This window comes from Saccostrea echinata, unplaced genomic scaffold (assembly GCF_033153115.1).
Source record: "Saccostrea echinata isolate AGI-Se365-2 ecotype Australia unplaced genomic scaffold, CSIRO_AGI_Sech_v1 ptg000034l, whole genome shotgun sequence".
Classification (NCBI taxonomy): Eukaryota; Metazoa; Mollusca; class Bivalvia; order Ostreida; family Ostreidae; genus Saccostrea; species Saccostrea echinata.
Genome location: NW_026889783.1, coordinates 5,242,927 through 5,270,000, shown reverse-complemented (window position 1 = coordinate 5,270,000; position 27,074 = coordinate 5,242,927). Strand labels below are relative to the sequence as shown.

Sequence of the window (27,074 nt, the reverse complement as noted above, 5' to 3'; positions counted from 1 at the left end):
CTGGTGTGGCGCGAAGATTGGGCTTGGTACACCTTTCATAGTGTGATGTGTTTATTGTTGTACTGTCAGTCTGTCAAGATACTGCCAATGGCGGAGATAAAGAAACATTACATACCATGGTGTTCTACCTCCTTAAGATGGTGATTTTGGTAAACAACCCTGGCTTCCCATCTCCTGTCTCTCTGACAAACAACTGGAGGACAGTTTCTGCACTTTACGTGACTAGATGAAGCAGTCTCATTATATTCCCTTGATCAATGCTCTGAAGAACTTGTCAGAAAAAACTATAAAAAATTGTAGAACTTTGACTGGACACATAAAGGTTTAACTGATCTTAAGTATCTACAGAAACATATTGATAGATTCTTTTCAATTTTTTTGTTTTGCACAGTAAATTTTAAAATCAAATGCTTATTATTGACCTTGGATAATGGTATTGGTGAAACCTCTGATAATAAGTTCTAACACTGAACAGAATCCCCTGGTAAGCATGTATCATATATTGTAATAGTTTGTCAATGCTGCAATTTAGCTGTATTTTGAATTTTATGCATTAGAAGAAATCAAGCTTGGGTTTGACTCCATTTTGGCCCAAATTTAAAATAAAATGTCCTGATTGTTTAGAAAATCATATTACTGAGTAGAAATCTTGATACCAACTTTGCTTTAAAATTACATGGGAGCATGTTAACAATAAAATGTCTTTGTTTGTTAGTTTGGGAATAAATGTTGCAGCTATTGCAAAAAAAAATTTACATAACCTGTGTACTTAGCTAAGCAGGTTAATTAAGGCCCCACTCTGCGGGTCGCCCTATAGTGATCAGTCTGTCCACCCGTCCTTCTGTCCGTCCATCCTTCCGTCCGAGATCTCTTGTCCTGAGCATATCTTCTCTCTCCTTGGCCCAATCTGGCTCGTACTTCACCCACAGAGTGTCTTTGGGTAAAGGGTGTGCAGTGACCTTGAACCATGTTTCTAGGTCTAAGGTTAAGGTCATAGCAGAATTATATGAAAAATCCTTGTCTGGAGCATATCTTCTCTCCTCTTGGTCCAATGTGGCTCATACTTCACTTACAGAGTGCCACTGGTCAATGGATGTGCAGTGACCTTGAACGAAGTTTCTAGGTCAAGGGACAAGGTAAAAAATAGCCTCTCTGTTTAAATTCTTGTCCGGAGCATATTTTCTCTCTTCTTGGACCAATCTGGCTCATACTTCACCCACACTGTGCCCTTGGGTAAAGGGTGTGCAGTGACCTTGAACCATGTTTCTAGGTCTAAGGTTAAGGTCAAAGCAGAATTATATGAAAAATCCTTGTTCGGAGCATATCTTCTCTCCCCTTGGTCCAGTGTGGCTCATACTTCACTCACAGAGTGCCACTGGTCAATGGATGTGCAGTGACCTTGAATGAAGTTTCTAGGTCAAGAGTCAAGGTCAAAAATAGCCTCTCTGTTTAAAATCTTTGTTCAGTGCATAATTTCTTTCCCTTAAGTCCAGTCAGCCTCAAACTTTACCAATTGACTCAGGGTATGGAACATTTGTGATTTTCCTTCCATATTTTGATAGAGGATATGCAACAATTTTCATAGAGGATATGTAACATTTGTGATTTTTGTGCCATTTTTTGATAGAGAGTATGGAGCACTTGTGATTTTCGTGCCATTTTTTATTATAACAAGGATGACATAGAAGCCCTTTAGACTCAAACAACACATCCCTTCATAGTACACAAATGTTCCTCTTCAAAATAAACCTTTTTTCAGCTACCTTACATTTTCATGTTCGTTGCTGAAAGCGGGGCCCTTTGAGATGGCCCCATCTCAATGGTATCTAGTTTTTTCTGTAACAGCTGTGATAAAAGTTACCAAACTAACAACCAAAGAAAGACATTTGATTGTTTATATTTATGTCTGTATACATAATCAAATAAGGTAGGATTAAGTGTGTTTAATATTGAATTGCTGATATAATACATCATTGCATTTTTCATTGATGAAAGAGCCACTATGCTATACTGGTGGCTTTCTTAGTGGCGTTTAAGTACTGTAGATCACTTAATTTTTGCGTCATCTTATTTTTGAGAGATTGTCATTGACTCTTTATAAGCGAGACAAAATTTTCACGAACTGTGGTTATTGCTCTATAAAATCTATAGGAATACTAATATACGCGAGAATGAAATTTTCATGAGCACACTGTCTCGCATAATTAAGTGAAAATAAAGTTCTCAAGAAAAAAAAAGTGATTTACAGTATAATGATAATTAAACAACTGTAGCTTTCATAAGAAATAAAGAAGATAACATTCAATGGATGTAAATATTTAACAATGAGAACTGTTTAATTCATTCATTTGTATTGTAGTCAAACGAAGCAGTGACACACACCACAGGAGCTCTGAAGACAACAGAAACATTTACATGGATGGCACCAGCTAATGCCATTGGAAACATCGTTTTTGTGTATGACAGAATTCTTGTAAAAGATGTCTTTTACGCTTAAACATACAAAATTTAGAATTTACTTTGTAAAATGCGGTCAATTTCCAAGGTCAACTAAAATTGTGGTATCTGTAATGTACAGACTAAAACTGGTGATCAGAAAGATATGCACACTAGAGAATATGTCGCTAAGAATTTTATATTTGATAGTAAACTTGATAATTACATTCAGAAAAGAATGCAAAATTACACAAACCAAGCTCAAATGAAGAAACATTCACAAACCCTCTGATCAGACTTATGCCTTGTGAAATACAATGTACCAGGAAGTCTGTTCACAAAGAACAATCTATAATGTTGCTAAATCATTATTCAGTCATGTCTCAAGATTTTACAAGTTTAGAAACAATACTTCTCTCAAGAAAAAATGGTTTATTTCCTGCTTATAACGTAAACTGTATCAATGATGACCAAAATTACATTTAACCAATAGGGCAACCATTGTCAAATCCTATAAAGACTTTTGGACAGATGTTCGCTCCAGTCCTGTAAGTGTTGCGGTCACCACCCAAGAGACAACCACAGCTCTGGACACCACAAAAGTGACTGCCACCACCAAGCTGGTTACCCCCACTACAGTTTCTGAGGTCACTGAAAAGGTATGTACTGCTAATTCATCTAATTCCTACTCTAATCCAGTAACTTTACAAGATTTACTTCGTAACGCTGTTTGTTTACGCCACCTCAGTCATGTGACAGGCTACTGCTATCTATTTTTTCTGGTGTTGTCCGACTTGAACATTTTCAGCATAACTTTGTTGGGACCACTTACATCCAAATTTCATGCTCAAGTTGGTTGTATTTTAAAATGCATTAAATTTTCCAAAACGATCTCACTTCTGGACACCTAGCATACGTTTGTCAAACTATTTGCATGTTTATAGAGCAATACTTGATCTTACACAAATAATGAAAATGCTTGATATTGTATAATGTTCTCCTAAAATTACTCAAGTTTTCTTAAAGACCAGCTGTTTAACATGCTTAACAGTTAGCATTTTACAGAAGTTTTTTTGATAAATACCGGTAGGCACTGGGTAAAAGAGGTTGACATCCTAGGATTGGACTTAAAGTGGTAAAAATACAAAATAGAATATGTAAAATGCTCATTAGCTCTTGAAAAACTACAAATTTGTGTAAATATAAGTCTAAATATACTTCAGAAAATAATATAAGGAACTTATGTAGCTAACCATTATTTATATCTGTTCTTACTTGGAGAAACATAACAACCATATTTAAATTAAAAGACTGTAAGTTCTATTTTACCAGAGGTCTTTTTGTGTCAAGGTCTTTTGGACATCAGGGCAATCAACATAATCAGAAGGAATGAATAAATAAAATTTCTCCCTGGGGCTAGAGCATGAAAATGAATAATCTTGACTACAATCTTAGTATATGGTCAAAGACATTTTGACAAGGTCACTAGAAGAAAAGTAGGAAATTTTTGTAAAGGCCATCAATTTCTACAGAAAAACATAAGAAAGTAATATGTACGTGTGTTGGGAATATGTCAAGACAAAGTAATTGCATGATACTCAAGTGACATGTGCCTCTTTTTGTTTTTAGGTCACCTGAACTGAAAGCTCAAGTGAGCTTTTCTGATCATCCATTGTCTTGCGTCCGTACATCTGTAAACTTTTACATTTTCCACTTCTCAAAAATCACTGGGCCAATTTCACACAAAGTTGGCACAAAGCATCCCTGGGTAAAGGGGATTCTAAATTGATGAAGGGCCAAGTCCTATTTCAAGGGGGAGATAATCAAGAAAAGGCAAATATAGGGTGGGGTTATTAAAAATCTTCTCAGGAACCACTGCGCCAGTAGAGATGAAACTTGTGTGAAATCTTCATAGATAGTGTAGATTCTAAATTGTTCATAGCCTCAGGGGTTGGGTGGGGCCACAAAAAGGGACAAAAGTTTTACATTGAAATATGTAAGAACAATTCTTAAAAAATCTTCTCAAGAACCACTGTGCCAGAAGAGCTTAAACTTGTGTGAAAGCTTTCATTATGTAGTGTAGATTCTAAATTATTCAAATCACGGCCCCCGGGAGTTGGGTGGGGCCACAGTAGGGGATCAAAGTTTTACATTGAAATATGTAAGAACAATTCTTTAAAAATCTTCTTCTCAAGAACCACTGTGCCAGAAGAGCTTAACCTTGTGTGAAAGCTTCATGAGGTAGTGTGGATTCTAAATTATTCAAATCATGGTCCTCGGGGGTTGGATGGCACCACAAACGGGGATAGAAGTTTTACATTGAAGTATAAAGGAAAAATTCTTTTAAAATCTTCTTCTCGAGAACCACTAGGCCAGAAGAAATGAAATATATGTAAAAGCTTCCTCTTGAGGTAGTGTAGATTCTAAATTAAATAAATCATTGCCCCTAGGGGGTTAACATGGAACAATATAGGAAATAAATTTTGTAAATCTTCTCAGGAACTACAATCACACTATTCATATGCAAACATTTCCATTTTTTTATCAAATTATGCATGGTGGGTTATAGTAAGCTAAAATATGGATCAAATTTCACATAATGCTTCTATACAGGAAAAAAGTTTGCTTCCCCATTATTGCAAAGCCATGATAGTCATAATGATATTGATGCATCCCCATGTAGTGTGAATACAGAGACCTTTAGAGTTAGAGTGGGGATATAAAATGGGGTCACATTTTTTCCCACGGAAATTGAATAGAAATCTTTTTGGAAATCTTCTGAAGGACAGCAGAGTTTAACTTACTCAGGTGAACATTGTGGCCCATGGGCCTCTTGTTTAAATTACCTTCCAAGTATTTAAATGTGAAGCAAAATGTATTATTTTGTAACCTTGTTTAAGGAAACCTAATTGTCTCTAATACATGTCATTTCTAATCCTATTTTATTAATAAACATCCATAGCTGTATTTGTGTACATTTTTGAAAAGTTTGTGTAAGTGCTGTTTTGTGCCTCCATCTTATGTAAGTACTAACAAAACTGTAAACCCACTACCTATAGAGTACAGAGGCTGTAGTTCCTACAACAAACTCATCTGTAACCTCTACAGCAAAGTTGTCTACAGATAGTGTAACAAAATCATCTACAACAGCAGAAACAACACAGGTACAACGTGTTATAACATAGAACAACATGCTACTAAATAGACAACATGCTATAACGTAGACAACATGCTATAACATAGACACTCACATCAATATGCATACCTACTAGTAGATTAGTTTCACTTGAAAATGCATCCTCTCTCACCATTATCTAGAATTGGAAGAATTAAACATTTGTTTCCTATTGTGTAAAGGAAACAGGAGTTTATCATGGACACTCTTTAGCATTATGAATATGATGGCTTTATAAGAGAAAGAGCTAGGTTTTCTTTATACATAAATGGCTACAGACCCTATAGACCACTGAATTCATGGAATATCACTCTATATCCCAGTACAGACATGAATATTAAGCAGAGACTTAACATTTTATACAAGAAATTTACTTTTGAGAGTTCAGTGGAAAACAGGCTTTGTGAAATTGCAATGTTCATGAATTTTACAGAAAACTGACCTTTTTTTTAAAGTTCATTCAACAAATAATTCAAATATAAGCACATATCTTGATAAAAAATATAAAAGATGTTTTACAGTAAAAACTGGCTAATCTGACACTTGTACAATCCATTTCACTGAGAATTCTGTCCTTTATTTTCATCCCACTTTATTATTCTTCACACTGTAATCCCACATCCTGTCTATCCCGACACAAAATTAATAGTACTCTAGTGAATGTTGGATAAAACAGGCATCACCTTATAAACTTCAGTTCTATCTTTACATACTTGTACTTTTTGGATCATAGGTTAAGTGTGCTCTATTCAAAATATTGAAAAAACAACTTTTGGAATAATTTTTCTAGAAAAAAGAAAAATGATGTAATTCATGAGTAAATATATATAATGTCACCTTTGTATTTTAAGTGTAGTCCACTAAAAATAGTTTTTAATTTTCAACATTCTCTGAGGGACAAATAAAGCCCTAGTGTTAAACCTTGCTCTTTCTTAAGTTGTGGTACTAGTAGTCGTGGTACTAGTAGAATTAAATAGTATGTACTAGGTTTCTGGTGATTTCTGATAGAGTCTTTTGTTGTGCTAACTTTGTGTAATTAGTATGCATTTACATTTTGTATTCTTCTTGAAAATCTATAATATATAAATGTATATAGAAGTTTTGTTGGTATTTGTAATATATATGTATGTAACTATAACTTTGTACTCAGTAGAACTTATATTATGAACCATTGATATCTCTTGAAACTTCTTGATCATAAAAATTCTAAAACCCTATACATGTACATGTATTCTTCTTACATCAGTTTAAAATACAAAATGTCACACACTTCATGTACTAAGTTCATATTTCAAGGTACTTGCAATTAACATGAGGAAATTTAATGCAATAAAGATTTTCATTTTTTAAGATTAAAAAATCAATTTATATTCATAAAAATACAGTTTTTCCCCTTCTGTGTGAATAATTTTTTTTTTTCTGTTTTCTTAGATGTTAATATAAATTCAAAAGAAAAATAATTCTACAAAATTGTGGATCAATTTTCTTAAAAGTATTATTCATGTACTAAATGGAGAAAAGTAATACCACAGAATGTACGAATTTTTGAAACTGAATGAAATTTTCAGCAACCAGAAAAAAAAACTTTAGAGCAACTGAAATATTATACCACAGTATGAAATAATCCTGAAATCTCTTTATTTACCAGGCTCCAGTGACGGGGGCTTTGATGATGGACGCCAGATGTGGGGATACCTGGGGATGTTTTGTAAACTGTCAGGGGACAGCATGTCAGTATGTAGCCTCGTGGCACTACCACCCAGATTACGTCGACTTCTCCATTGAACGAGTAATACTGGGGGGAGGGGGAGGACAAAAATGGGTGGCTATAGGGTTCTCTGATGACAAGAAAATGGTGAGTAACTGTTTATCAAATTGCATGATTTTCTTTGCTTTCTCTGTAACTTTCTGCATCAAAAAAACCTTCACAGTAAGAGAAATATTTGTGCATTTTTAAAATTGGTTTTAGGAACTTCATGCATTTTTTGTTCTTCTTTCTGCAGGGTCATGATGACGTTTTACACTGTATAAGTGATGCTGCTGGTCATGTGATGGTGGGAAGGTCATTCAACTTGGAGACCAGTAATCAGCCGATCCATAATGTAAGTAATCACTTAAATTAAATTGTCACTTATTCTTTAATGTTCTCCCTTGAAAGAGGGTGTGGCCCTCTATTTGAACAAACTTGAATCTGCTTCACCTAAGGATGCTTTGTAGCAAGTTTGGTTGAAACTGCTTAGTGGTTCCAGAGAAGATGATGAAAATGAGAAAAGTTTATGATTATGACAAACAAGGGACAAATTTTGACCAAAAAAGGTCACTTGAGCCTTTGGCTCAGATGAGCTAAAAATTATGATTTTTTTTCTCCTTTTTAAAATCACCAAATAACTCTCAAAAATAAGGTGTCATGAAAATTTGGTGATCTACAGTGCTTCAAATTAATCTTTCATTACGTAAAATCTGTACAACTTACCAAATTACAGGTTTGCATCTAATATTAAAAATTTAATTAAATTTTACATAGATTAGGATAAATGTCAAAAAGCTCACCAATATGACAGAGATTGACATTTGTGTACTTACAGCCACATGAGGGTATATCTAGAACCACCGGATCATACAGAGATGGAGTATTCAGGTGTTCCTTTAGATACTCCCAGGTATCTGACCAGAGCAACAAAAGGAAGAGACAGGCCACCACACGACCAATGATAGATCTAAGTCATCATCGTCACATCATGCTGGGGGACGGACAAGCATTCGGAGGTTAACTCACTGCCATTTCTTGTTTTACTCTTTTAGTTTTGAAGTGCTGCAAATGCAAACTATTTATTTGTAAAAATCAGAGAAGTTTCATATTTTCCATATTCCTGTTTCCTCTTTCAGATATGCTAGGGATGCATACAGTGAATCCTGTTGTTACACCACATTCAGTGGACATCAGATCCACAAATATAATTGGTGATGTGGCTAGGTATCCACTTGTTAAAGTTCATGGTATGTTCAAAACTCATTATTTTCAATCATATTTAGACAGACTATCTCAATATTCATAATGTGCTGTTGTCTAGAAACTACAAAAATTATTGTACAGTGAAACTCGGTTATAGCGAAGTCCTAGGGACCTGTGAATTTTCTTCACTAATCTGGAATTCATTATATCCAAATAATAAATTTGTTAAAGTATAAATAATGAATTTGCACTATGCATTTTTCCTTTCAAATATGAGTACCAAATATCTTCTGGGAGGTATTAAGTACAAAATTTTCCTTAGGGTACTAAAGATTTCTGATGAATTGAATTTCAAATATAAATACGGATGAAAAATAATGTCAGATACCCGTAAATATTCAAATTTTAAGATATTGAAAATTCCTTATAAAAGATGTAATTTTTGTTATTTTTAACCTCTACAGGACAAAAAATCAGTCCGCTATATCCGTAAATTTGTTGTATCAGAGTTTGTTATAACCATAATATTTTCCCAAGATTTGTTAAGAATTTTGCCAGGGATTCAAAAAAACTTTGCTTTTACCGTGAATTCGCTATATCCGTGTTCCTACTGAGAAATGTTTTTAAGTTCTGTGTGAGTTATTGGTATGTCTAATGTGTTTATCTAATCATTACTGGGTTTCTTTGTTTAGGTTGCCTGATGATTCTGGCCTGGATTTTTTGTACTGGTGTTGGTCTGATTTTTGCTCGTTTCTACAAGCCTGTCTGGTCTGATCGCACCATCCTTGGACTCAAAGTCTGGTTTCAGGTGAGACATGTATATAAATAATAACTTTTCAGTGTCTTCATAACTTGGTAGGTGATGGCTTAGATGACCTTTACTGAGTGACTAGCTATATCTGTTACAGTTCCATCGTGGTCTTATGGTGACAACTCTGGTCTTGACTCTGGTTGGATTCATCATCATATTTGTGGAAGCCAATGGTTACAGCAAAGTATGTTGGAAAATTAAATGTTCCTCATTTTAGATAAACATCCTCAAAAACAATTTGCAGAATAAGAAGGAAAATATATTAGAAACTAAATACTTCTTTTTTACCCTAGATTTCTGCTCCAATTGGCAAGGCTTACTTACAGAGTCATCCTATACTTGGTATTATCGTCACCATCTTAGTAGTGGCCAATGTAAGTATCTACTCTAATTAACTGACATTCATGAGATTACAATATAAATTCTAATTTAAATTTACTGATTTTTGTTATGTTGTAATATACAAAATCTGGCTAATTACTTACAGCCCGTTATGGCACTGTTTCGGCCCGGCCCAAAAGACAAAAATCGTCCAATTTTTAACTGGGCCCACTTAGCTGTGGGCATGGCTGCTCATATACTTGCAGGTAAGAACCTTTTTCTTTACCTTAACAGCAATCTGCGCAAAAAAGAAATCAAAACATTTCAAATTTAAAGGCTAGCAATACTATACATGTATCACAAAAAATGTTTTGATTACTGTATATTATTTCTATGGGGAAAAAATGTACCAGTTATCTGAAATTTTGCTTTCTCTTTCCTAGTTATCACTATTTGTTTTGGTGTTGAGCTACAAAAGGTTGGGGCACCCAAATACACAGTCTACGTTGTGGTAGGATATATTGTTTACCACATCCTGATGGAGATAATGCTAAAATTATACGACTTATTTGCTGATAGGCAAAACACAGGTACGAATTTATAATTATTTTTGTAAAATTTCTAAATCACACCTGACATCCATCACAATTCTAATTTTCATTAAAATATTCTACCTTAACAGCTAGAATAGAACAGATGGAGATGAAAAATGGAAATGGAACAACATTAAATGGAAATTCCTTTAGACCAGAGGAACCAAAACGAGATCCAAAGGTTAGAATTTCAACTATAAAACTCACCAATCAAATCTGATTTATTTAAAAGAACAGTACTTACCAGAGTATGCAATTTTTTAACAAGGGCACTGCAAAGCGGAGCATCCCCTCGCAAGAGACCACATCCATCCCAATATAAATTATTCTTATGCACAAACTCACCCACCCACTTATACACTCACAAGCATATTATTATTTCTCTTCATGCAAACTTCATTGTCAGGGGATAAAAAGTGCAAGTCTATTAAATAATCAAATGTACATTTTACAGAGAAATAGCTAAAAATTCATCCAAAATTTGCCAGTCCTTTTGGGAGGAGAAGTCTCTACTGCTCAAAAATTTCCTACAGTGTACTGGTCTATAATAATCTTTGAATAACAATACTCATATTAATTAGTGTGTTCTTAAACTATTAATAGAAAATCATTAAAAATATGCATACTTATTTCTCTCTTTTTTTCTGCAGGACAGTACCATTAAGAAGCTTCTCCTTGTATTCCATGTTGCCATAGTATTTGCTTTCACACTAACCTTGTTGCTATTAGTAACACAGTACTGATAACATTATGAGATTGCTGGAAAATTTCACGTTATAGATTAAGCCAGTTTACATACGGGGAAAAAGCAACGTGACCATAAATCTGACATCAGATGCTTACTATGCATTTGTTAAGTCAGTTAACCAGGCTTTCCCAAGTGTGTAAAACTTAAACAAGTACTTTGTGCCAATTACCGATTTTATTATATAATGAAAATGAATATATATGTATACATATATGTACTACCACCTGGAGATTTAAGATATGGCAAAAATGTATATCCTTATAAAAAAAAGTCTGCAGTATTTGATTTATATACCATTTCTATGCTGAGTACTTACATGTAGCACGGAGAGTTTTTTTTATGAGTTCAGCATAACCTCTGACTTCAAATCCTTCTTCATATGTAGATGTTTACAGGGTCATCTCCCTTATTGTTAATGTACTTGGTAAAATTCCTGCCATTTTCGGTTCTATATTGAGCTGTGTATGTTATGTGCCTTTATCATCACTTTGTATACTTGTATGAGGGGACAAGTAGACACTATTATTTTATAACATGACACAAATTTAGGGATTGTGGGCTTTATTGTGATAAAAATTGTCTTGAACATTGTAAAACAGTTGGCAAGTTATGTAGGCTGCCGTGAATGGAGACCATACTTCATTTTGTTCATATTAAATTATTAGATTTCCATATTGTCAGCACCGACAAAGAAAGCTGCCATCTGTGTTCACACTTGTATATTGTCTAACACTTACTTGCTTACATTAATTGCATCATCATTTCAAACATTCTCAATACTTTTTTAATATTTCAGATATTTCATTTTTGTTATTTTTCACATGAACTTCATTAAATATATTTTAACTTGTATGCTGTAATATTTACAGGTATTTTCTATTCATTCTTTGTTATTTTTTGCAAGAACTTCATTACATGTATCATAAACAATTTTATCCCATGTTTACCCCTTTATCCCGTGGATATGACTTATTGGATAATTTTTTCCTATTCCACAGTTAAGTGCAGTTGTGACGTCACAATGGTTTTTGCGTTAGCGTGATGAAGTAAAATAAAGTGGAGTCCTATATAAAACAGTGTCAAACATTGGTTGTGAAGTATTGAACATGGGATAAAAAGAATCTCCCATGATTTGTAGTTGGATACAACTTTTATCCAACTCGTGTGTTTTTATCCCCTCGCCAAGGCTCGGGGATAAAAAAAAAACACACAACTCGTTGGATAAAAATCATATCCAACTACAAATCATGGGAGATCCTATATATAAATATATGATTTTAAATTTTTTTTTTTTTTTTAAATTTAGAATCATTTTCTTCAGAAAATCTAGTAAATATAAACAGTCTCAGTAATATTTTAACAGCCAAAGTCAATGTGTGACCTGTGTTCATCATTAGTGGGACACACTATTGTTATGTTTGTAAATTATTGAAATAAATGTGTCATTCACAATTGACTTTACTGAATTTTTGCTCATCAGTGCTTAGTCACTCTGATTTTCTGATCCTTTCAATGAACCTACATAAAACATAGACCATAAAATAAGAGAAAAATATGATGTAATATTCCTATATTATATTCAATTTGTACAATAATTCTAGATACATATAGCACTTCATTTCTCTGAAATGAAAATGGCCTGAATTTGATTGAACACCCCCTCCCCTCCCCTAAGATGCAACATCCAAAATTACAAGTAAAGTCCCATCCTCTCTCCTTTTTATAAACAGTACATCTTCAGACCACATATACTCTAACTACATACAACTGAATATCAAAATAAGAAAATCTGAACAGAAGGTCTTCATTTTATTTAACTCGCATGAAATTTCAAGTCATAATTCTACCAGTTGTTCTCACAAACATCATACTATTGTAATGAAATGAAAGTTTGGAACTTTGAAAATATTCTAGTCATTAGGATATTCCAGAGCATAAGTTAAACTGTCAGATCTAATTTCTGTGGATTGTAGCACAAAATGACACAACCAGATTATCATCACACAACCAGAGTTATCACAGATAGTCAACATTACAGCAGGAGTCTGAGCTGGCATGTCATCAATAAAAATATAAGTCACTCCAGATGTGTCAGGTCGATTTAAACTATTAATATTGATCGTAGCCTCCGCCTCCTCCAAACTGAGTGGTGTCGTAATCCTGTTCCTACAAGACAGGAATTCATGTCTTCATATTTCTAAGTCTACACTTTACATATACTGTAATTGTACATAAATTGGTACACTCAAAATTTAGCACAATCCTCCTCTTTAACAGATAAATGTAATCTTATTTCGCCCATTGAAGTCTTGAAAACAACAAGTATTAGTTTAAATCATGTATTAGGGTGCACTAAAATTAGCGGACATGAAGCAGCTTGAAAGGTGCTAAAATATGGTAAGTGCTAGAATAAGAATGTTTATAGTAATTCAAATAGGATTTAACAAAGCAAGAAATTATCATATATCGTTTCCAAAATAAACATAGTATTTAGAAATACCTGATTCAATTTCTTGAATTCCACAACCTGAGTGAAGATGTATTCTAATACATGTTTTGCATCTCTTGAATCCTGTGGTAAATTAGAAGTAACGCCAAGGATATCACCACATTCTCTAACATAGTACTCCAAATCATCATCAGTGCCTGATGACAAAAAAGTAGATTCCATTAAAAAAAATTTGTGTTTTTCATTGTACATGTATTTTTAAGATAAATGTATCAAGCATTAAACTTGTAATTTGAGTCGGTCTTTTTTAACTGTCCCAGGGTCTTTACTACCAGTACAATATACAGTTGAACTTCGGTATCTCGAACACTGATGTCTCAAATACCATGAATATGTCGAAGTGATTTGGAGGTCCCAACCACTTTTTTAAGTATCTTATCCTCGATATCTTGAATCCTCAGATATCTTTGGAGTTTTTTCTTGGTTCCATTGAGTTTGAAGCAAAGTTTGACTGTATCTTATAAATGCAGTTTTACAAGTATATTTGAGGGGTGAATTTGTTACTACCAGTGCAATAAATTTTATAAATGCAGTTTTACAATTATATTCAAGGGGTTATATTCTGTTACTTACATTGCAATATATCTTATAAATTCAGTTTTACAAGTACATTTGGGTGTGAATTTCTGTTAAGTTTTTGGTTGTTATTCTGACTTACATTTGTTTGTTTGCTGAGCTATTCTAACTTTTTCTGAAGAGAACTGTTCATCAAGATCAAACAGGTCTAGTTTGGGAGGTTCCAATTCTCTAAACTGAGGAGGGAACACGGCTGGCTGTAATGGGGGTAGGGGAGTTTCAAACTGGGGGGTTATAAGGGTGAGAGGCTCGTGCTTCACATTCAGCTGTTCAAATGCCCTAAAAAAACAATAGTGCACAATGATTACAAAGCAATTTCAAAATACATGGATAACAGCGCTGGCAGGCAGAAAATACCAAAATAAATTTTTCTTTAAGATAAAACATTTGAAAAATACCCTTAAATTAATCTATAGAATATCCATATTTAAATTTCAAGCTCTGTCAGTGTTGTACCATAAATCTGGAAATTTATGCTGTAAACCAACTTTTATTTGTGTGCAAGAAATATTTGCGAGTTTCGCGACCTACATTTAGTCACAAACATTAATCGCCGGGGATTGATTTAAAACTGACGAATTGCGAATAAAATATGCCGCGAATAATTCACATAAATAATTGGACCTAAAATTTTCCTGATTAACAGTATTTCATCAGAAAGCCAGAACTTACTTGATGGCTTTGGGGACAAGGCTGGTGTCCAGTTTGAATAAGGAGTTGTCAAACAACATTGTGATGTCTCTGGGTACATCATCACTCTCCTGTAGACAGGTCTTTAATTGTCCGGCTAACTTAGCAATGTCTGGCAGCATGTTATAATCTGAGATCTGCAAAAAAACATGTCAACAAACTCCTGAACAAGGTACATTGTATTATGTTTGTTTGGTATTTAAAGAAAAAAAAAAAGCCAGTGGATAAAACATGTAATACATGTATAATCATTCAAACATGCAATAATAACGTAAACAATCAGTAGAACTGACCTCTGGATCCTCCGCATCAATAGGATTCAGTTTTATTTCATCTGAAGTCAACGCTCGAATCAGAACATCCTGAGAAAAACAATGTTGTAATGTAAACTACCCTAAATAATGAGGTGATGTGTGGAATGTAATCCTAAAAACTGACAGAAAAATCCTTGTCTCACCAGAACTTTGCTATTCTCTTCTTTGTCTATGTACTGGTCACTAAACATATGGATAGACCCCAACACCACCAATTTTCCACGGTTCTGAAATCAAGAGAAAAGCAAACTGTTTTCATTTTGTATGGGAATAAAAAGATGAAGAAAAAAATCTTTAAAAAGGTCACCTACTGGAAAAATATAAGATGCAGCATTTATGAAATTAAGGTAGCATTCTTAGATACACCATCCTTGCACGTTTGGTCCTGGTAGGTTTACATACCATTTGATATGCAGCTGCTTAAAAAACTTTAGCCCAGCCACTCATCCAGAAAATAAAACCAAAGCACTACTGGTAGTAGTATTCTTATATGCATCACCCCATCAAGTTTGGTCTGGGTAAGACTTACAGTTACTTAGGAATAACTTTGTATAATCTTGTATGCTGACAATGTCGCTAACTTTAAGGAATCGATATATCACAACATACCCTGTTTTCATACAGGGCACAGACTGGTCTGTTGAGGGGGAAGGATACAGAGCCTGTAGAGAGGAGAGCTGTGGCAGGCTTCATCACGTTCAGGGTGGCTCCATAGGGATACAGGAAGGACAAGGCCCTGTAAATACACAAGTAACAAAATCAGCAGATGATCTCATCTAATAACACTATCTCATATTGAGGCTTTCTCCAGCATTAACTTACTGAGCATTGTTCCCATCTTCATCCATAGAGAAAGTCTTCCCTGCAGCCTGGCTTACTGCCCTATACATCAATCATCAATACAATATAAATAATACAAGTCTTACACACATAATCATCTATTATAAAAGATACACAAAGAAAATATTTACAAAATACTAATTTTTCTTACAGATTATTTTATGTTTGATTCTGACCTGTTTAAAACACCATTAGCTATTAGTGCTTCTTTAGGGTGAAAATATTTGTAGTATGAAGTTCTCACTACCGCATCTGTAAACAAAGAAATAATTTTAAAGTAACACTTATGTACTGCAGTACACATAAGCATTTATTATGACAAACTATAAAACCAGAAGTCTCTGACGAGACTGTAGCTCTACTGGTTTTTTACTAAACAAAAGGTAACACTTGGGACTTGAAACTATGGCAACAGCAATTAATAAAATAGTGATCATTATTTTAGTGTCTTTCTGAGTGAAGTTTAATTGCAATTGGAAAAAAAACTGTAGCATGAGAATTTCACAGAAATTTCTATTTGTACATGTAGTAACCATGCCAACACAGTTCATCAAAACCAATAAAAAGAATTATGTATCTAAGTGTAGTTTATTGTGTACAAAGTTATATTGAAATCAGACCAAAACAGTATGATGAGTAGCATTTTGAAAAATTGTTTACAGACGAACAGACAGACAGGCGGATGATGGACACCTTACCATCACATAAGCTCTTCTGGTCTCTGACCTACATCATAAAAGGTCCTATTCCTTATATGAATGTGTAATAATCTTAACAAAATTATTAAGCTTTTGAGTTTGAACTCATACTTCTAAAGGTGCCTTATTCCAAGCACCCTAAATGCCTATTACTACTAAGATCTAGTCTGCAGGTCTAAAAAACTCAAGTTATTGCATTTCATATTTATTACAATAAAACACAGTTACAACAAACACACTTATAATTCATTCATGCTCACAGCAAAGTGATTTTCCCTTTAGTTTTAAAAAGTTATCAGATATAACAAATCAAAATTATTCATCACTAAGTGTGTTTTATGGTATTAAGTAATAATCTGATAAGCCATATTATTTTAAATAATTTTTACTTTAAACATGTGATAAACCTTCCATACCATTATTCACCATGATTCCATATTCCTCCAAAAGGAAATTAATGTTGGTTTCAAAGCGTGTTTCTCCTCCCTCACCCAGGAGAACAAAGACACTCCCTCCACCATCAATGTAACGCTTTATAGATTCCAACTGTTAGGAAGACAGCATATATACAATATATATAGTTTTGAATTCAAATGCATAGATATATTAAACAGTTCTATGGTATATAAAGTTGTAATGTTTTTTTGCAAACTAAATACTTTTATTCATATGTCAAAAAGAATGGAATTGTAAACTTGTTTAATATGTTATTGCAATTTGGTCCATAAAATAAGAATGAGCAATTATTTATAATTTCTTATCATCTTATGTTAAAATACATAGATCTGTAGATAGGCAAAGACATTTTTCAATGAGTAAACATTCTTACCTCAGAGCCTGTGAATTTTTCTCTGCTACCACATAATACAAATATACTCGCTGAAGATAATGTCTCTGAAGTTATTTCTGATTTGTTGCTGAAAAAAAGAAAATGAAAAAAAAAATTGTTTTAATGTGATGTAAACATGCAAATATAAAATCTTGAAACAACTTATTAAAGAATTAGTCTGTAAGAGATTAAAATGAAACAAACCTTTGAATCTTCCATGTTGAACGTAGCTTTCTGTTTAATGACTTCAATCCATTATTAGGAGAGAACACTTCACTTTTTGACTGATTAAAAACTATGACATTTCTTTGAGCTTTTTCATCCATACCCTACATATAATTATATGATCATTCAAGACAGTATTTGACAGTCTACATGTAATTTTAAATTATCATGATTCATGAATCAAAAGTTTTAATGAAATTCAAAGTAGAGTCTCTTTGACATCGAGTTGATACCAATGAAGAAGATGCTATGCTGTTGGAAATGTTTATTAAAATTTATAAATGAAACAAGACCAACTTGAAGCAAAAGTGATATACCATATTATTGACCCACAGTATAAACATGAAAGGTATAGCAATAAAATAAAAGGACTTATATAGGCAGTGCCTGCTGTCCAATCCAGTTATGTTTAATCATAATAAAATATTGTTTAAATTAAATAAAATTCATTGATCACTGGTCATTAACTTATGAATCTTATTCAAATAAAGTTTATGAAAATTAAAAAAAAAAAACATAATTAGTAAATTTTATGGAGTGCCTTTGTACTGCTGACTAATAAGCACTCTTTATACATTTTAAACAATTGGTAGGACTCAAAGGGGTCACAATCTTGAGCAGTTTAAGTGTGACATATACATGATACATTACAAGCAGACATTATTCCCTTTTAAATTACAAGAAATCAATAAAAGGCAATTATGTGTATCAATAATTTGACTCACACCAGTTTTATGCCATTTAAAATCGTAAGCATTTTACAGACAAAAAAAATATAAGTACAAAAAAATCAACCTTATACTTCATTTCAATCATCTTAATCTCCCAAACTATATGTTAATGAAACAATTTACTAAATCCATTGCTGCACATGAATGTGCCATATATGCAGTTTTTTCATTGTGACAAATCTTTCCTCAGCAAAGCTTATTTCTTACAGTGACCACCTTCTACAACAATCCGTTATCTGCCTAGAGGAGAATACAGCTTGCATGACAACAGATATACATCTTTAAATATTTCGTATTTAAAGCGATTATTTGAAATCATTTCATTCCAAAGGAATAAATCGAATAAAGTTAAAGAGAAAATAAAAAATTATGTAACAAAATAAAATGAATCTGACAAAAAATCCAAACATAAAGCATGAAAAAAGTCCTATTACCTCTGTTGTCGGCGCCATATCAAAACTATTTACGCTTAGGATCATGGGAAATGGATTTGTCATTTTGTAATCGTAATATTTTTGCCCCTCATTCAAATTCGAATTCAAGCTTATATATCAGTTTAAAAGCATCTGTAGCGATTCTTATTAATCAATATTTTCTTACTGATGTAGTTTTTACTTGTTAAGAATCATATATAATAAAACATACTTTCAATTCACATATTACAGAAAAGATCTTGTGGTGCTAAAATCTTAAAGCACGATTCACCTATACACCGCATCCGTTTCCCGAGCCCGATTGAAATTTACACATCACGATGTGTATGGAAAGGCATGTAATCATGTATTATCATGTAATTATGTATTATCTATTTTCAAGTCATGTTTAAAGTTTTTGTCTCGGGTCTCTTTTTATATAAGATGTCATTGATGAATGCATATTACTTATCTTGCTCTGGATGTTGAATCTGACCTGTAATACATGTGTAGCATGAACATGTTAAATATAAACTTTTTTTGCATCAGATCACATGCAATTCAAGTGCCTGTGGATCAGATGCCAAAAATGAAAATATTTAAAAATTTGGAGAAAATTCATTCTAAATATTCTGGTTACTTTTAAGTAAAATTTATTTGAAAGGATTAAAACTGATCAGTGTGTATGATTCACTTTGAGAAGTAGATGAGTTAATTGTTTCGATAGGGCAATTAATGCCAGAATTTTGACTTCTCGGAGCATAATATGTTGATGGTGTGACTGTTGGGGTGAGTGCATTGTTCACTTAATTTTAAGATCCGCGTCTTCAAACCGCACGAGACATTTGGAATGTCTATACTGTGATGTCACATGACGTCGTATGTTATAGCTGCATTTCCATAAACGAAGTTTGAAAAGTGCAAAAATTTTAACAAAGAATGTTTAATCTACTATCTGTATGCAATATCCATTAAATTAAGGTGAGTTTATTTTTTGTGAATTTTTAGTTGTTGTTACCACACGAACGAAGTTAGCAGCGAGAACAACAAGAGATGCATTGTGGGTCCAGAATTACTGTGGAAAAATTCTATTGAATGAATGTGCAGTAGTCCGAATTTTCTCTTCACCCAGACGTTGTTCTTAGAGCTCGCAGTGGCGAGCGATGCTTTGCGCCGCTCGCTGCGCTCGCTATTACCAATGAATTCTGTATAGGATTCCTTAAGATTAACACTGCCAAGGTTAGGATATGTTCATTTATTGATATTGTGGTGATCAGACATGTTTGTTTTCCATATGCCAGATTGTCGGAAGAGCGCATGACTAGAGTTCAGGGGGCCTGGATTCAAATCGTGGTCTGGGTTACAGGTACTTGTGGTCTGGCTGTGGCACTTCCTCACTACCTGTTACAGGTAGTACCATCCCATGCCCAGGAAGTATGGGAAAGTTCACTCAGGGATGAGCCTTGCTTGTGTGGTAAGTTTGGCTTTATAACTACTAGTAATGCAGGGGTCCATTCCTGGTTGTGCCATAATTTTTGTATATTTTTATTTGTGTATTTGGTCATTACTTTTTCCTACTATACAAAGTATCTTTTCCCAAAAGGGAAGAGGAATGTGGCTGACATGTAGGTTCATTCACCTTAGACAAGCTAACACAATTCACATGGAGTGGTCTGTTACCAATATTCTGGTACATACTTATCCTTATCACCTTAGCTTTGGTGATTAAAAACATTCTTTTAGATTTTTGAAAATTTACCTAATGCCAAAAAAAAAAAAAAAATGAAAAGAAACAAACAAAAACAAAGCAAATAAACAAACAAGCAAATAAAAAATAAAATGAAATGCTTCATATGATAATTCATGAAAATTAGAAGCAATAAAATGCTAATATACAAATTGAAAAATGTATATTTCATTTTTTTTAATGTCATCTCTGATAATAAAATTCATGTCTCCTATAGACTAAGGACCTCTTTATTCTGATAATTACACTCCTGTCTCCTGTAGACTAGGGATGTCTGTATTCTGATAATTACACTCATGTCTCCTGTAGACTAGGGATGTCTGTATTCTGATAATTACCGTATATACTCGCCTATAAGTCGGTTTTTTGGGAGTTAACTTTTGGTCCAAAACTCTATGTCCGACTTATAGGCGAGTCATCAAAAGCTTGTTATTTTTCTGGATGACGAAATGTAGTATTTTTTACATAACTTCGACGATTATCGTTGAGAAATGTCTGGACGTATTAAATTATTTATCTATTCTAAGATTATATATAAAGTAAAAGTATTTACATGTTTTAATGATTTTATTTTGATCTAAGTGTATATTATTTATTTGATTAATTATTAACAAAAATATTTCTTTAATTAACTTGTGACTTACTGTAAATCTATCGTTTATCGGTAAAATGGAATTGCGAACCCGATATAATACGTTTAGCATTAATGTATAATTATATGTACCGTCTGCAATGTTTTTGACAACAGATTTGATATTCTTAAAAAAATAATTCAGAATATTATTCTGGAGTCTATTAAAACTCGATTGTTTATGAAAATGCTTCCCAAGTGTGGTACACAATTTTCTCGGGGCGCGTGCCCCTAAATAAACATGGTGTCAGGTAAGGGATACAGGTAATTAAGAGACGATAGTTGCTAATAAAAGATCAAACATAGCATTATTAAAAACTATAGATATGGCTTGGACAATGAGCACCCCCTAATTAAATATCATCAAAATGTTGGTAGACTCGTTACACAGTTCATCACCATGCCAAAGAAACAGGGATTCGCCAATGATCGAGATCGATGTATAAAATATACAAGACAAGGGATTTAACGCTTAATCAAAACAGTATAGAAAGAAACTAAAATGGTAGTGGTTTGGTTTGTTGAAAAATAAAAATATTAATTACCGATGTCATATCCTAACATATTATTTCAACACAGGTAAATACATTAGAGTATTGATATGAAATTTATAAGAAAAAAGAGAGATAAAATATTATTTGAAACACATGTTAAAACATTAGAGCATTGATTTGAAATTGTCCATCGATCCTGGCAAAAAGTTGTACCGACTTATAGGCTGGTCAATGGCAAATCCCTCCAAAATAACCTCAAAAATCACATCCGACTTATAGGCGGACCGACTTATAGGCGAGTATATACGGTACACTCATGTCTCCTGTGGACTAGGGACATCTGTATTCTGATAATTACACTCATGTCTCCTGTAGACTAGGGATATCTGAATTCTGATAATTACACTTATGTCTCCTATAGACTAGGGATGTCTGTATTCTGATAATTACACTCATGTCTCCTGTAGACTAGGGATGTCTGTATTCTGATAATTACACTCATGTCTCCAGTAGACTAGGGATATCTGAATTCTGATAATTACACTCCTGTCTCCTCTAGACTAGGGATGTCTGTATTCTGATAATTACACTCATGTCTCCTATAGAATAGGGATGTCTGTAGACTAGGGATGTCTGTATTCGATAATTACACTCATGTCTCCTATAGACTAGGGATGTTTGTATTCTGATAATTACACTCATGTCTCCTGTAGACTAGGGGTGTCTGTATTCTGATAATTACACTCATGTCTCCTGTAGACTAGGGGTGTCTGTATTCTGATATGTACACTCATGTTTTCTATAGACTAGGTATGTCTGTAGACTAGTGATGTCTATATTCTGATAATTACACTCATGTCTCTTGTAGACTAGGGGTGTGTGTACTCTGATAATTACACTCATGTCTCCTGTAGACTAGGGACCTCTGTATTCTGATAATTACACTCATGTCTCCTGTAGACTAGTGATGTCTGTATTCTGATAATTACACTCATGTCTCCTATAGAATAGGGATGTCTGTAGACTAGTGATGTCTGTATTCTGATAATTACACTCATGTCTCCTGTAGGCTAGGATTGTCTGTACTCTGATAATTACACACATGTCTCCTGTGGACTAGGGACGTCTGTATTCTGATAATTTCACTCATGTCTCCTGTAGACTAGGGATGTCTGTATTCTGATAATTACACTCATGTCTCTTGTAGACTAGGCATATCTGTATTCTGATAATTACACTCATGTCTCCTATAGACTAGGGACGTCTGTAATCTGATAATTACACCCATGTCTCCTGTAGACTAGGGACCTCTGTATTCTTATAAATACACTCATGTCTCCTGTAGACTAGGGATGTCTGTATTCTGATAATTACACTCATTTCTCCTATAGACTAGGGACCTCTGTATTCTGATAATTACACTCATGTCACCTGTAGACTTGGGAGGTCCGTATTCTGATAATTACACTCATGTCTCCTATAGACTAGTGAAGTCTGTAGACTAGTGATGTCTGTATTCTGATAATTACACTCATGTCTCCTGTAGACTAGGGGTGTCTGTATTCTGAAAATTACACTCATGTCTACTGTAGACTAGGGATGTCTGTATTCTGATAATTACACTCATGTCTCCTATAGACTAGGGATGTCTGTATTCTGATAATTACACTCTTGACTCCTGTAGACTAGGGATGTCTGTATTCTAAAAATTACACTCATGTCTTCTGTAGACTGGGGACATCTGTATTCTGATAATTACACTCATGTCTCCTGTAGACTAGAAACCTCTGTATTCTGATAATAACACTCATGTCTTCTGTAGACTAGTGATGTCTGTATTCGGATAATTACACTCATGTCACCTGTAGACTAGGGATGTCTGTATTCTGATAATTACACTCATGTCTCCAGTAGACTAGGGATGTCTGTATTCTGATAATTACACTCATGTCTCCTATAGACTAGGGATGTCTGTATTCTGATAATTACACTCATGTCTCCTATAGACTAGGGATGTTTGTATTCTGATAATTACACTCATGTCTCCAGTAGACTAGGGATGTCTGTATTCTGATAATTACACTCATGTTTCCTGTAGACTAGGGACCTCTGTATTCTGATAATTACACTCCTGTCTCCAGTAGACTAGGGACGTCTGTATTCTGATAATTACACTCATGTCTCCTGTAGACTAGGGATAAGAGTTACCTTTTCTGTCTATCTCAAAACTTTAAAATATTTGATACATTGTAACTTTTAAATGCTAAATTAAGAACAGAGATGGTTAATATTTGATAGTTCTGTTTCAAACTTGATTGATGTTTGTGGACATCAAAGGGATTCATTATGAATTTCTTTTCAAAGCCAAAAATTAGTCAATGTGAAACATCAGTGGCCCCTACCTAAGGGTTAGTCCTGACCAGAGGTTGGGGTCAGCAACCCTTTGACACAATTAGCCTCAGCCCATTTGATTTATGACAGAGAAAAATGACATTGAAAAGCTTTTGTATGAAATGGAAGTGGCTTAAGACCCCAGACACACTGAAAAGATTGTGTATGAAATGAATGTGGTTTAAGACAGTTATGAAGGAGAAAGTTTCTCTATGATACTCAAATGACTGTGTGATGCTTATGGATTATTGTTTATTATTATAATACAGTTATAAATCTGAAACCTCTTAGAACTTCTTACAAATCACCTCATCCCTATTACATGACAATAATGAATTTTCTGTAGTAGAATAGATCCCCTCCTGTAACTTAATTAATACATTCTCTAGTTAGTAGACTATATAGCAATACATCTGACATGTTGACTCAACTTCATTTTCACACAGAAAAGCCAGAGCATTTGTCATTAGGAAAATGTTTTTTTGACATTCGAAAAAGAAACATCAACCAGCAGAGTAGAAAATGGAAGAGAGATAAGAATGCATAGGCGTCAGAACTGGGGAGGGGATAAGGGGGCTTAGCCCCCCTTTTTTTTTGTAAAGATAGACATAATATAAGCATTGAAAATTGGGGCTTACCCTTTTCCTTTTTTTGTTGGTTCAACCCCCCCCTTTCAATTAGCCCCCCCCCCCCCCCCCACTTTCAATTTGCTTCCAACGCCTATGGAATGAATGGAGAAAATACATGAAGCTATAAAGAGTTATGATTAGAAAGCCATGGAAATCATTGCCTTTATCTTACGAGTAGAAAGTATTGTCTTTATCTTACATGCAGTGTGTAATATAGTACATGAAATAATTTTGAGATCAATCGGAGTATAACATAATCCCCTAAGAGTACAAACTGATGCTTCTTTAAATTTTTATTTTCTTATAAAGGAAAACAACTTTTTATGTTGATTTTTACTCTGAGTGTAGATGTTAAGTCTATCTCATTATAATAATTGCAGCATTTTATGCTGGTGTGTGTCCCATGAATGGAACACTGATAGGCAATATTTACTCTGAGTGATCAAAGTCTGTCTAGATTACACACACCTGTAAGGTGCAGTAGGATGCTCCGGTGACGCCCACCCCTCTGATCAGCTCATCTCATTCAGAAGAAAGACAAGGTATTGTGAATTGTCATTAGATTTATTTGAATTGTATATTTGATTTGGACTTTTCTGACATTATTCATTAGTATATGAGGAAAATATAATAATTTGAATGGTTGATGTTTATTTTATATTTAATGCTAGCTAGTATGTATAAATTGATACTGTATCTGTTGAAACTGATACATACTACCGGTAGGTCATTGACCTATTACATGTACAGTTGTATATCTGAGTTTTTAACAATAGGCAAAATCTTTACTTTGAGTAATTATTAGAATCATTGTTTTTCATTGTTTAGAAATTCACATAAATTTGATTTGCTTGAGAATGGAATGGGTTCCAGATATATTTGTAAAACTTAAAGCTCCTTCTTGTCTAAGATTTTAAAGGAGATAATTCTAGAAGTTTTTTTTTTCCCACCCCTGAAGATCACAGACATACTGTATTTTGTCTGTTTGTCTGTTAATATCCATCTGTTTGTGTCATCATACTGCTTAACAAAAAAGATGCTTCCAGAGCCTAAGATACAGTTGAACTTTGGTATCTCAAACACTGATATCTCGAATACCATGGATATGTAGTGATTTGAAAGTCCCAACCACTTATTCTTTAAGTATTTTACCCTTGATTCTTCAAATATAACTAAGTTTTTTCTTGGTCCCGTAGAATTCAATATAATGAGGTTTGACTGTGTAAAGAAACACAATAAACTATAATTCTATATCAAAATAGTTCAGATCATGAATTATCATTGCAGTAGGATTAAATGCAGAATTGAATACTGGTAAGTGTAGAGAGAGAAAAGGTATACCTTAGAATACTGATTTACACAAGACATTAAGTAAAATCAAAAAGATTTCATTTTTAACAACAGACTGATCAAAGTTAACTTTCTTGCATTCAGCACTTATAAATAAGGGTGAAAGTTTTAGCTGGTTTCTACCAAGCCAATAAGATAAGCCAGAATTAGCACCCCACCATAAAAAATCCCTGCTTTATAGTATCATCTGTTCATATTTCAAATTGCTACTTCTTAAAAATAGCTTTCATCTGATCATATTAAAACTTTGTGCAAGCATAAACTACATCAAGAAATACATTTAGTTCTGTGCCTCAGTTTCTGTACAGAGTTGTCACTTCTACCTTATAAGTAAATCCATTGCTACTAACTGTAAACAAGGGAATGTGTTAAATAATTTCAGAAGACTTCACCCTTTTTGTTTCATCAGTAAAAAACTTGATAACTTGTAGTCTGGATGAAAATGAAGTAGTATGTTTTTCAATTTTTATTCTGATGAACATCATCACAACTATCACTAAAACACAAAATTAAGAAATTTCATTTATAAGCTTTAATGTCTAGGATGTCACATGCTGAAGCACTTGACCCCTGTTCTTTATCATCTGTTTGTACTATAACTAATAATACTACTGTATCTGTAAATAATTCCTGCTCAGTTTTTGAAGTAAATGCTTCGATCTAATTTTAGGAAATAGACAGAATGAGTGTAAAACCTGTAACTACCTCACCAGAGAAAACAGAGGAAGATTTACCCTGTGTTAAAATCTCAGGAACTCAGACCGTGGAAAAGGAGAAAAAATATGTGGTAAGTGTTTACTGGTGTTAAATTTTAAAATAGAAAGAATAAGTGCACTGTTGTCAACTCTTTATTGTACTTCCAGTACTACAAAAAAAAAAAAGCTTGTGAGGAGAGCTAAAAATTGTTCTTCACTCCTGAGCACTTAGAAGACTACTTCCCTGCAGTAAGATATATAATGATAAAATTTTA

The 27,074-nt window shown here is 33.6% G+C and overlaps 3 protein-coding genes across 4 annotated transcripts in view; 2 read left to right on the top strand and 1 right to left on the bottom strand.

Moving 5' to 3' along the window:
• The window catches only part of LOC133199618 (putative ferric-chelate reductase 1), a 17,632-nt gene extending 5,413 nt beyond the window's left edge, over positions 1-12,219 (top strand). Inside the window, exons 3-16 of one of the 2 annotated variants that reach the window (XM_061335468.1) lie at positions 2,360-2,457; positions 2,930-3,095; positions 5,496-5,600; positions 7,260-7,466; positions 7,615-7,713; positions 8,197-8,377; positions 8,498-8,608; positions 9,257-9,372; positions 9,473-9,559; positions 9,669-9,749; positions 9,863-9,962; positions 10,140-10,286; positions 10,379-10,470; positions 10,940-12,219. In XM_061335468.1, coding sequence (XP_061191452.1) covers positions 2,360-2,457; positions 2,930-3,095; positions 5,496-5,600; positions 7,260-7,466; positions 7,615-7,713; positions 8,197-8,377; positions 8,498-8,608; positions 9,257-9,372; positions 9,473-9,559; positions 9,669-9,749; positions 9,863-9,962; positions 10,140-10,286; positions 10,379-10,470; positions 10,940-11,032 — 1,683 coding nt within the window. In that variant the 3' untranslated portion in view covers positions 11,033-12,219. The remainder of the gene's footprint in view (positions 1-2,359; positions 2,458-2,929; positions 3,096-5,495; positions 5,601-7,259; positions 7,467-7,614; positions 7,714-8,196; positions 8,378-8,497; positions 8,609-9,256; positions 9,373-9,472; positions 9,560-9,668; positions 9,750-9,862; positions 9,963-10,139; positions 10,287-10,378; positions 10,471-10,939) is intronic. The other variant, XM_061335469.1, reaches the window with a different exon arrangement.
• Positions 12,220-12,833: 614 nt separating this feature from the next.
• On the bottom strand, positions 12,834-18,917 carry LOC133199431 (intraflagellar transport protein 52 homolog). The gene is made up of 13 exons (XM_061335236.1): positions 18,884-18,917; positions 17,698-17,822; positions 17,494-17,581; positions 17,081-17,210; positions 16,143-16,218; positions 15,949-16,008; positions 15,736-15,862; positions 15,270-15,353; positions 15,106-15,174; positions 14,795-14,949; positions 14,205-14,401; positions 13,538-13,683; positions 12,834-13,203 (listed from the first exon to the last, which is right to left on the bottom strand). The coding sequence occupies exons 1-13, from the start codon at positions 18,899-18,901 to the stop codon at positions 13,147-13,149; spliced, it is 1,332 nt and encodes a 443-aa protein (XP_061191220.1). The 5' UTR covers positions 18,902-18,917; the 3' UTR covers positions 12,834-13,146.
• A 1,301-nt stretch (positions 18,918-20,218) lies between these two features.
• LOC133199617 (serine/threonine-protein kinase Sgk1-like) overlaps positions 20,219-27,074 on the top strand; it is a 57,435-nt gene continuing 50,579 nt past the window's right edge. The window contains exons 1-2 of the mRNA XM_061335463.1: positions 20,219-20,336; positions 26,775-26,891. Of these exons, the coding sequence (XP_061191447.1) occupies positions 20,286-20,336; positions 26,775-26,891 (168 nt within the window). The 5' untranslated portion in view covers positions 20,219-20,285. The remainder of the gene's footprint in view (positions 20,337-26,774; positions 26,892-27,074) is intronic.